The 10,928-nt window shown below is 42.3% G+C and overlaps 1 protein-coding gene across 1 annotated transcript in view; it reads left to right on the forward strand.

The window, feature by feature from the left end:
- Positions 1–439: 439 nt before the first annotated feature.
- Positions 440–10,928, forward strand: part of NKAP (NFKB activating protein) — a 16,770-nt gene continuing 6,281 nt past the window's right edge. The window contains exons 1-3 of the mRNA XM_081809308.1: positions 440–964; positions 3,418–3,498; positions 10,800–10,870. Of these exons, the coding sequence (XP_081665434.1) occupies positions 579–964; positions 3,418–3,498; positions 10,800–10,870 (538 nt within the window). The 5' untranslated portion in view covers positions 440–578. The remainder of the gene's footprint in view (positions 965–3,417; positions 3,499–10,799; positions 10,871–10,928) is intronic.

A 10,928-nucleotide genomic window follows, 5' to 3' on the forward strand; every position in this document is an offset into this window, starting at 1 on the left:
CGCGGGACTCGATCCCAGGACTCCAGGATCATGACCTGAGCCGAAGGCAGTCGCTTAACCAACTGGGCCACCCAGGCGCCCCAATAAATAAAAATCTTTAAAAAAAAAAAAAGGAAAAAAAATTGTGGGGGGGTGTGGGTGTACTCCTACACACAGCCACATACACACAAACATATATATTTATGTAAAGTTACATTGGCTTTGTTATTCACACGGCCGCTCAGTGAAATGTCTCTGTTACCTATCGCCCTTCTCCTCAGGTATTTCAACTCGATGCTAAAGAAAGGACAAGCCCTCTAGTCCAGTTTAGATTTGAGGAGCCTCACTCGGGACCGGAAGGATGAGTGGATCCGGTTGCCCCACGGACTTCTTTATACCGATACACAGATCCCCGTCCTGTGGGCAGGACCGCCTAGGTCGGGGGAAGGGATTTGCCGACGTACCCGGAACTGTTTCCAAGGTTCCCTCAGGTTCGGGCGGTGGCGCTACGGCGGGTTTGGGAGCCGAACCAACTGAGATCTTCCGAGGCTCGCGAGAGCGCCCCCTTCTCTAGTCGCTTAGGGGACCCAGCGGCCGCAATGGCTCCGGTGTCGGGTTCGCGCAGCCCTGATGGGGAGGCCTCGGGCTCCGGGGGGAAGCGTCGCAGTTCGTCGAGAAGCCCTAAGCCCAGCAAATCCGCCCGCTCCCCGCGGGGCCGTCGCTCGCGCTCTAGCTCTCGCTCGCATTCTTGCTCTCGGAATGGTCTCAGCCATCAGCCGGGCGGCTTCAGTCAGGGGTCCCGAAACCAGTCCTACCGATCCCGCTCGCGGTCACGCTCCCGGGAGCGGCCCTCTGCGCCGCGGGGCAACCCCTTCGCTTCAGCCTCCTCGACCGCGTATTATGGCGGCTACTCGCGCCCCTACGGGAGCGACAAGCCGTGGCCTAGCCTTCTGGACAAGGAGAGGGAGGAGAGCCTGCGGCAGAAGTGAGTGAGATGGGCACACCTCTCGCGGGAGCCCACCCGACTTGGGAGTCTGACTTTTCGCTTTTCGCTCTCTGCCGAGCGCCCCTTTCTATCCCTTTGGTCCCACCCCACCTCCCGACCCCCAGAACGCCTTTTTCCGCCCCTTTCTTCCCTTGGGTTTTCACTCATCCTCGGGGCCCTTCGTACCGCGCTCCGGTGTCCCCGCTACTACTTCTGCCTCCTGGCTTGGAGCGGTTCTGTCGGGAGCCCCAGACCTCCCCGAATTACAGTATTCGCTTGGTCGTGTCTTTATTATTTGGAAGCGTGCTTTCATTTCGCACTCGATTGAGCTCGTGGCAAAGAAGACACCTGTTTTATTGATCACAAGATTAGCAGTGCCTAGCACTTGGTAGGCGTACCACCGCTGCTTGCTGAATGACCAGTCAGGTTTGAGGTGACAGGATGTGTACGGTGGAAATGTCGGGAAGGCTGGAGAGGAAGAGTTTAAATCCGAGGGGGAAAAAACCCTCTGAGCCCAGATGATTGAATGTGGGAAAAGTGACCTGCTGAACTGTTGATTAAGCTACGTTGAAAAAGGTCTTGTTAAATGGTCTCAATTTGACCGTGAAAAACGAGGTCAGGGGTGAGATCAGGTGCCCTCTCATGAGTGAGTGTTGGAGTGGGAAAGTGGATAGTTTAAGAAGGATCAAGGAAAAGGGTTATAATTATTGTCCTGTAAGTCTTAAAAGCTAATGCTTATTGAGTGTTAAATTCTGTCGGGCACTGTACTAGGTGCTTTACATGTCCTCTGTGGTGTGTTTTTTTAAGATTTTATTTATTTATTTGACAGAGCACAAGCAGGGGGAGCGGCAGGGAGAGGGAGAAGCAGGCTCCCGGCTGAGCAGGGAACCCGATGTGGGATCATGACCCCTGGGATCATGACCCCAGCCCAAGGCAGACGCTTAACCAACTGAGCCACCCAGGCGCCCCTACATGTGCTCTGTGTTAAAAAAGAAATTTAAGAGTATCACAGGCATTGAGGGTCAGGTTAAGATTCCAAAGCTGGGAGATGTCTCCATAAATCTTTTTCTTCCAAGAATGGGAAGTAATAAAGGATAGCAATGAAGAGGAAAGGCTCCAGAATCGGAATGCCTGAATTTGAAGCCATGCTTTGCAGCCTCATAGTTGTGTGACCTTGAGCAAGTTTCTGAACTTCTCTGAGCTCTATTTCTAACCATTTAAAAGGGGATAAAATTGGCGCCAAGGCTTTTAGAGTTGTGATGATTAGTTCCTGGAACAGAATTAATAGTCCTTGAGTGTTAGCTACTAGGGTTTCCTGAATGGAAGCAGAAACCATAAAAACAGTACGGAGTTAGGTTGGAGACCTACCTCTCCAAATTAAATTTTTCAGAGTTACCTCCTGGCTGTGTTAGTCAAAAAGCAGCCAACTTCCTACTGGACAATCCTCATCAAAAGATGTCAGAACTTCTTGGATGAAATTTGCATTTGTACATTTAGAAGATGAATAGTTTATCTTAAGAGTACAGATGAAGCTGGGGGCAGCAGGGATGAGAACTTGACTGTTCTTATAGCCTGTCATACTTCCCCCTGCATATATATTACAAGTTGGGTTAAAAGTATAACCCTTTTAGGCACTTCTTCAAGTGGGAAACCTGAGTCTAATTCTGCATGATTATAATACCTTTTCTCCTGAATAAAGAAGTAAAAAACAGTATATTAAAGCAATCAAACCAGCTTATTTTGTAAGGGTTTGGTGTGTGTGTGTGTTTTTAACAAATGGAATCACTAGCAGCTAAACTTTGAGGAATTGAGTCTTCGTTTTTTTGTATTTTGTGAGCAAAATTAAAAAAAAATCACAAACATAAATTTTTCGTGTCCTGCAAGAGAAGATAGAGAATATAGTCCTTTTCCAAAAAGAAACTAAAGGGAAAACGGAGAAAAAAAACCCTGTATCTCGTTGAGGACAGTTTTTATCAAATAAAACTTTTCTTTCATTTTCAGAGCTCTCTTTATTTTCTATTTCTAATGCTTCATTTTAATTTTCTTTATTAATTCCTAAGTTTCTGAAAACGGGTTTGACTAAATCAAAAGTAGAGACTGCTCTTTACTCTCATAAATGTGTGTAAACAAAGAAGTTATTTCCAAATATAAAACTGTTTGTGTCACATATTGTAGAAGACGAAATGAGCAGTTAGGAGCTATGTCATGCAAGAGGCAGAAGAGATGGACTTGATAGCCTTTGAGGCTGTATTTCTGGTCTGGCCTCAGGCTGTCTGTAGGCTGTACCATTTGATAGTACTATCAAGAACATCAAATTATAATGAGTATACTTAATTTATTAATTTAACTTTTAAAATAGGAAAATAGGACTTAAATGGACTCCTTTGAATTGATTATGTATTTAGGAGACAATTTAGCCATGGAATTATAATTTATATGCCTATATCTTCTAGGAGATTAAGTGAGAGAGAGAGGATTGGAGAATTGGGAGCTCCTGAAGTATGGGGACTTTCTCCAAAGAATCCAGAACCAGAGTAAGTGATTAAAAAATACTTTTAAAAAATGTAACATTTGTTTAAATCCAGAGAGTTGTCAAAATTTTTGTTAAATGAAGAACTTTTAAGTACAGCTCATGTTTTTTCTTCTTTTTGGTGATTTATGCTATTCTACCCCTTAGAATTTAAAAACATTGAACATACCTAATAATTAAAACATGTTGCTAGTGGATTTTAACATATTAAGTGTTCTTTTTTTAATTTATTTTTAAAGATTTTATTTATTTATTTGACAGAGAGGTGGAGAGCACAAGTAGGCAGAGCGGCAGGGAGAGGGAGAAGCAGGCTCCCTGCTGAGCAGGGAGCCCGACTCAGGGCTCGATCCCAGGACCCTGGGATCATGACCTGACCCGAAGGCAGCCGCTTAACCGACTGAGCCACCCAGGCGCCCCTTCATTGTTCTTCTTAAATTGTAATTCATAGGGGTGCTAATTTCCTATTCATAGAAGGGTTCAGTATTAAGACAAATATATTTATATTATTTTGAAATGTTTTTTCCTCAGCCTAATAGCAGATTGAGTGTCAGGTGTTAGCCTTACAAAGGGATTTTTTTTTGAGGTACAATTGACAAACAACATGGATGGTAGAGTAGGGTTTTCTTACATATATTGGCAAATAGTGACAGTTTTACTTCTTTTTTTTTTTTTAAAGATTTTATTTATTTATTTGAGAGAGAATGAGAGAGAGCATATGAGAGGGGGGAGGGTCAGAGGGAGAAGGAGACTCCCTGCTGAGCAGGGAGCCAGATGCGGGACTCGATCCTGGGACTTCATCCTGGGACTCCAGGATCATGACCTGAGCTGAAGGCAGTCGCTTAACCAACTGAGCCACCCAGGTGCCCCAGTTTTACTTCTTCTTTACCAATTTGGGTGCCTTTTATTTTTCTTGTCTGTGGCTAGGACTTCAGTATTATGTTGAATCAAAGTGGTGAGAATGGGCATCCTTGTCTTGTTCCTGATCTTAGGGTGAAGCTTTCAGCTTTTTACTGTTGAGTGTGATGTTAGCTATGGGTTCGTCATATCTGGCCTTTCTTAAGTTGAGGTGTGTTTTCTCTATATTCACTTTGTTGAAAGTTTGTATCTTATTTGGATGTTGAGTTTTTGTCAGATGCTGTTTCTGCATCTATTGAGATGATCGTAGGATTTTTATCCTTTATTTTGTTAATGTGGTATATCCACATTGATTTGTGCATATTGAATTATCCTTGCATTTCTGGAGTAATTTCAACTTTAGTATGGTGTATGATCTTTTTAATGTAGTATAAAATTTGGTTTGCTAATACTTTGTTGCAGATTTTTGCATCTACATACATCAGGGATATTGGCTTGTAACTTTTTTTTTTATTTGTGGTGTCTTTGGTTTTGGTATCAGGATAATGCTGGCCTCATAGAGTGAGTCTGTTCTTTCTTCAATTTTTTGGAATTGTTTAAGAAGTATAGGTCTTAATTCATTAAATATTTGGTAGAATTTACCTGTGAAACCATCTGGTCCTGGAGTTTCTTTTGTTGGGAGTTTTTTGATTACTGAGTCAATTTCATTAGTAGTAATCAGTCTGTATTGTAATCTTCCTGATTTAGATGATTTATCTATTTCTTCTCAGTTGTTCCATTTGTTGGCACATAATTGTTCTTAGTAGTCTCTTATGATTTTTTTCTATTTCTGTAGTATTGGGTGTAACTTATCCCCTTTCATTTCTGATTTTATTTATATGGGCACTCTGTTTTTCTTGATGAATCTGGCTAAAGGTTTTTATCAATTTTATCTTGTCAAAGAACCAACTCTTCGTTTCATTGATCTTTTCTGTTGTCTTTTTAGTCTCTTTTTCATTTATTTTTTGCTCTGATCTTTATTATTTTCTTCCTTCTATTAACTTTGGGCTTTGTTCTTTTTCTAGTTCCTTTAGGCGTAAGATTAGATTGTTTATTTGAGATTTTTCTTGGTTCTTGAGTTGGGCCTGTATAAAACTTCCCTTGTAGAACTTCTTTTGCTGCATTTCATAGATTTTGTACTGTTGTGCTTCCATTTTCATTTGTCTCAGGGTAATTTTTGACTTCCTCTTTGATTTCTTCATTGACCCGTTGGTGGGTTGGTTGGTTGGTTATTTATTTATTTTAAAGATTTTATTTATTTATTTGGCAGAGAGAGACAGCGAGAGAGGGAACACAAGCAGGGGGAGTGGGAGAGGGAGAAGCAGGCTTCCCGCCGAGCAGGGAGCCCGATGCGGGGCTCGATCCCAGGACCCCAGGATCATGACCTGAGCCGAAGCAGACGCTTAACGACTGAGCCACCCAGGTGCCCATAAAGTAATTATTGATTAAAAAAAGTATTAATAGGTATGGACTTGTTGCCATTTTGTTGATTTTTTTTTTAAAGATTTTATTTATTTGTCAGAGAGAGAGAGAGTGCACAAGCAGGGGGAGTGGTAAGCAGAGGGAGAAGCAGTCTCCCTGCTGAGCAAGGAGCCAGATGTGGGACTTGATCCCATGCTGGGATCATGACCTGAGCCGGAGGCAGACACTTAACCAACTGAGCCACCCAGGCATCCCTTTCTGATTGTTTTTGTAGTTCTTCTCTTGCTCTCTTCCCTTGAGATTTGGTGACTTTCCTTAGTGTTATGTTTGTTTTATTTTTTGTTTTTCTATTATAGGTATTTGGTCAGTGGTTACCATGAGGTTCATATATAACATTTTATGTATATAACAATCCATTTTAAGTTAGTGCCCACTTAAGTTCAGATACATTCTAAAAGCACTACATCATCCCCCCACCATGTTTTATGTTTTTGACATCATATTTTACATATTATTATTTTATGTTTCCATTGACTAATTATTGTGGGTCTAACTGATTTTATTGCTTTTTGTCTTTTTACCTTCATACTAGCTACGTAGGTGGTTGATCCACTACCTTTACTATATGTTTACGTTTACCAGTGAGGTTTTTCCTTTCATAATTTTCCTTTTTTTTAAATGATTTTATTATAAGTAATCTCTACACCCAACATGGAGCTCCAACTCACAACCCCAAGTGCAAGAGTCGTATGCTCCACTAACTGAGCCAGCCAAGCACCACTCCTTTCATAATTTTCTTACTTGTAGTTACGATTTTTCTTTTCTACTTAAAATTAAGTCCCCTAAACATTTCTTGTAAGGCTGGTTTGGTATTGATGAGCTCCTTTACCTTATGCTTGTCTGAGAAACTCCTTGTTTCTCCTTCACTTCTGAGTGATAACCTTGCTGGGTAGAGTAATCTTGGTTGTGAGTCTTTTTCGTTTTAGCACTTTGCATATATCATGCTGTTCTCTTCTGACCTATAAAGTTTCTGCTGAAAAACTAGCTTATAGACTTATGGTTCCTTGGTATGTAACTAGTTGTTTTCCTTTTGCTGCTTTTAAGATTCTTTATCTCTTAACTCTTGACACTCTGATTATAATGTGTCTTGGTCACATATCTCAGCAGGGAGACTGCTTCTTGGTCACATATCTCAGCAGGGAGACTGCTTCTCCCTCTGCCTGACAGGCCTGGTTGCAGCTGGTGTGGGCATGCTGGTGTGTGGGGTTGGCCCTTGGCACAGCTGGCTATAAGGACTGGTTGTGAGCTGCATGAGCACTGTTGAGTAGGGCAGGCTTTTGGTGCAGCTGGCTGCAAAGTCCAGATGCGACTGATGCAGACACTCTAGTGTGTAGGACTGGGCCTCCAGGGCAGGAGCCCTTGGGTGGAGGGTGTGCTGGTCCTGGCCAAAGATGCCTGCTAGGTATGGTGGGTAGGGAGCTGCTAGGGAGGAGTGCCAGGCCAGGGTAGACAGGTTGGGTGGGGTGAGTCTATGCAAGTAGTGCTAGCACAGTAGATGGAGAGTGTCAGAAATGGCACCCGCCAGCACCGGACCAGCTAGATGTAAGGGAAGTAAAAAGAAAATGGGGCCTGCCAATGCTTCTTTCCCTGGAGAAGGTTCAGACAGATCCCTGCCCCTCCATACACACCCTAAACTTAGTCTCCTTGGATCTCCTTCACCTCTAACCTAGGTACTTTTCAAACTAACGCCTCTGCACTGGTGTGTCCTTCAAGAGGGAAGTCTCAATTTCCCACTGCCCTCTGACTCTCCCGGACATAGGCCCCACTTATTTTCAATGCCAGGCATTATGGGTGCTTGTCTTTCTGGTATAGGTCCCTCAGGCTATGGAGGCTGATGTGGAACGCAGATCTCTTATTTCTCAGTGAGGGACTCTACAGTTATGATATCCCTTCTGCTGTTGGTCACCATGCTGAGGGTGTGGGTCCTGACTAGACTGTGTCTCTGACCCTCCTACCCTTCTCATTGTGGCTTTTTCTTTATATCCTTAGTTACATATGATCTGTTCTGCTACTCTTCAGTTCATTCTCAGAGATAGTTGTTCTATATGTAGTTGTAGATTTTGGTATATCTATGGAAGGAGATGAGCTCAGGATTTTCCTACTCCACCATGTTGATACCCTCTCCTATACTACATTTTCTTCATCTCTTCATCCCTCCATAGACACTTGGGTTGTTTCCATATCTTGGCTATTGTAAATAATGTTGCAGTGAACATGGGAGTGCATACATCTTCAAGTTAGTGTTTTTGTTTTCTTTGGGTAAATACCCAGAGGTGGAATTGCTGGATCATATGGTAGTTATATATATTTTTTAAAGATTTTATTTATTTGACAGAGAGAGAGAGAGTACAAGCAAGCAGAGAGGCAGGCAGAGGGAGAGGGAGAGGGAGAAGCAGGCTCTCCGCTGAGCAGGGAGCCCAATGTGGGGCTCGATCCCAGGACCCTGGGATCATGACCTGAGCTGAAGGCAGCCGCTCAATCGACTGAGCCACCCAGGTGCCCCAGTAGTTATATTTTTCATTTTTAAGGAACCTCCATACAGTTTTCCATAGCTGCTATACCAATTTACATTCCCACCTACAGTGTGCAAGGGTTCCCTTTCCTCCGCATCTTCACCAACACTTGTTATTTCTTGTCTTTTCGAGAATGGCCATTCTAACAGGTGAGTTATTATCTCTTTTTCATTTTGATTTACATTTCCCTGATGATTAGTGATATTGAACATTTTTTCATATAGTGGTTACCCATTTATATGTCTTTGGAAAATGTCTATTCAGATCCTCTGCCTTTTTTTTTTGAGAGAGAGAGAGCATGGTGCGCAAGGGGAGGTGGGGGGCTGCAGAGGAAGAGAGAGAATCTTAAGTAGGATTCACATTCAGCGCGGAGCTCGAAGCGGACTCCGTCTCACGACTCTGAGATCATGACCTGAGCCAAAATCAAGAGTCGGATGCTTAACTGACTGAGGCATCCATGTGCCCCATTACCTTTGTTTTTTGTTTTTTTTTTAAAGACTTTATTTATTTGACAGAGAGATAGAGATAACGAGAAAGAGAGCACAAGGAGGGGGAGCTACAGGCAGAGGGAGAGGGAGAAGCAGCTCCCTGCTGAGCAAGGAGCCCGATGTGGGGCTCAATCCCAGGACCCCGGGATCACGACCTGAGCCGAAGGCAGATGCTTAACTAACTGAGCCACCCAGGTGCCCTGGTTTTTAGATTTCCCATTAAAAAACAAATGTAACAGGGGGCGCCTGGGTATATTCTTTACTCCTCTTTTTTTCTTTACTCCTTTGTCATAGCTTGGTTTCCTGTATATGCATAGGTTTATTTTGGGCTCTTTATTCTGTTCCCAAAGGGATTTTTTTTAAAAAAATGAATATACCAATACAGTTTCATTTATTTTCTTTTTATATTTTATTTTTAAGTAATCTTTATACCCAACATGGGGCTCAGACTTACAACCCCAAGATCAGGAGTCTCATGCTCCACCAACTGAGGCAGCCAGGTACTCCTAGTTAGTTTTCTTGTATTAAATAGTATCTGAAGGCCTAATTCTTTTTTTTCTTATTTTTTTTCCTTTGGTGCCGTGCATAAGGTTCTTCTTCCCTCTCTAAGTCTACTTTGAGTTGAAACAATGTGCTTGACAGATATACTTGTGTTTTGTGACAGGGTGATAGAATTATTATTTGAAACTTGTTCTTATAGATACCTTTGAAAATGATCAGAGAATCTGAACTGAAAGAATGAGCTGGAAGGAACACTACAAATAATTTTCTAGGCAATACCTAAATTACTCCAGATGTTGTCTTCAGATTAAAAGATTATATGATATGAAAATTCCTCTTCTAAACTATTTTTTAAAGATTTATTTATTTTTTAATATATTCTTTAAAGATTTTATTTATTTATTCATGGGAGAGAGAGAGAAGCAGGGTCCCCGCAGAGTGAGAGCCCAGTGCGGGGCTCGATCCCAGGACCCCAGGTTCATGACCTGAGCCAAAGGCAGACGCCCAACCGACTGAGCCACCCAGGCACCCCAAAGATTTATTTATTTTAAGAGAGAGAGCAAGTGGGAGGGGCAGAGGGAGAGGGAGCAGACTCCCCGCTGAGCGTGGAGCTGGATGTAGGGCTCGATCCCAGGACTCTGAGATCATGACCTGAGCCAAAACCAAGAGTCAGCCGTTCAACTGACTGAGCCACCCAGCCACCCCATCCTCTTCTAAACTATTATAGAATTTTAATAGTACTCATTTTCAGAATTATCTATAATAGAAAGAAATCTCTTTATATGGTAGTGTGTTAGGTTCTTCTTGCTCTGGGGACAGAACAGTTGCTGCTCTACCATATGCCCTTTATACACATAGAATAAAGTGAGGTCTTCCTTTGGTCTTCTTATCTCTTGTTTTTTCTTTTCTTTTTTTTTTTTTTAAAAGATTTTTTTATTCATTTGAGACACAGAGATCAGAGAGAAAGAGAGCATGAGCAGGGGGAGAGGCAGAGAGAGAGGGAGAAGCAGACTCCCTGCTGAGCCAGGAGCCCGACGCGGGGCTTGATCCCAGGACCACGACTCAAGCCGAAGGCAGACGCTCAGCCATCTGAGCCACCCAGGCGCCCCTCTTGTTTTTTCCATCTTTCCTTATGGTTCTGTACATTTGCCCTGTGGCTTCTTCTGAAAATTTACCCATTGCTTTTAGTTTGAATAGTGTTTTGTAAATTCTAAAGCATTATGCAAATGTAAATGATTATTACATTATTTTGAAGGTGGTAGACCCTCGAACTATACCTTTACAAAGTCATTCCAGTGTTTGCTTTTAATTGTTCTTGGACAATTAATTGGTGTCATTACTGAAATTTTTTGATTCTATATTTTTATACTCCATGATTCACATTTTATCACTTTTCTGATTCTTACAACCATCTTCTTTAAATTCAGCTCTGATGAACACACACCAGTAGAGGATGATGAGCCAAAGAAAAGCACCACTTCAGCTTCTACTTCAGAAGGTATTTTTTTAAAATACTACAGAGCTGCTGTATTGAGAAGTTGAAAAAAATGTTTATA

Source organism: Leptonychotes weddellii, chromosome X (genome assembly GCF_054177405.1).
Source record: "Leptonychotes weddellii isolate Sample4059 chromosome X, ASM5417740v2, whole genome shotgun sequence".
NCBI classification, from domain to species: domain Eukaryota; kingdom Metazoa; phylum Chordata; class Mammalia; order Carnivora; family Phocidae; genus Leptonychotes; species Leptonychotes weddellii.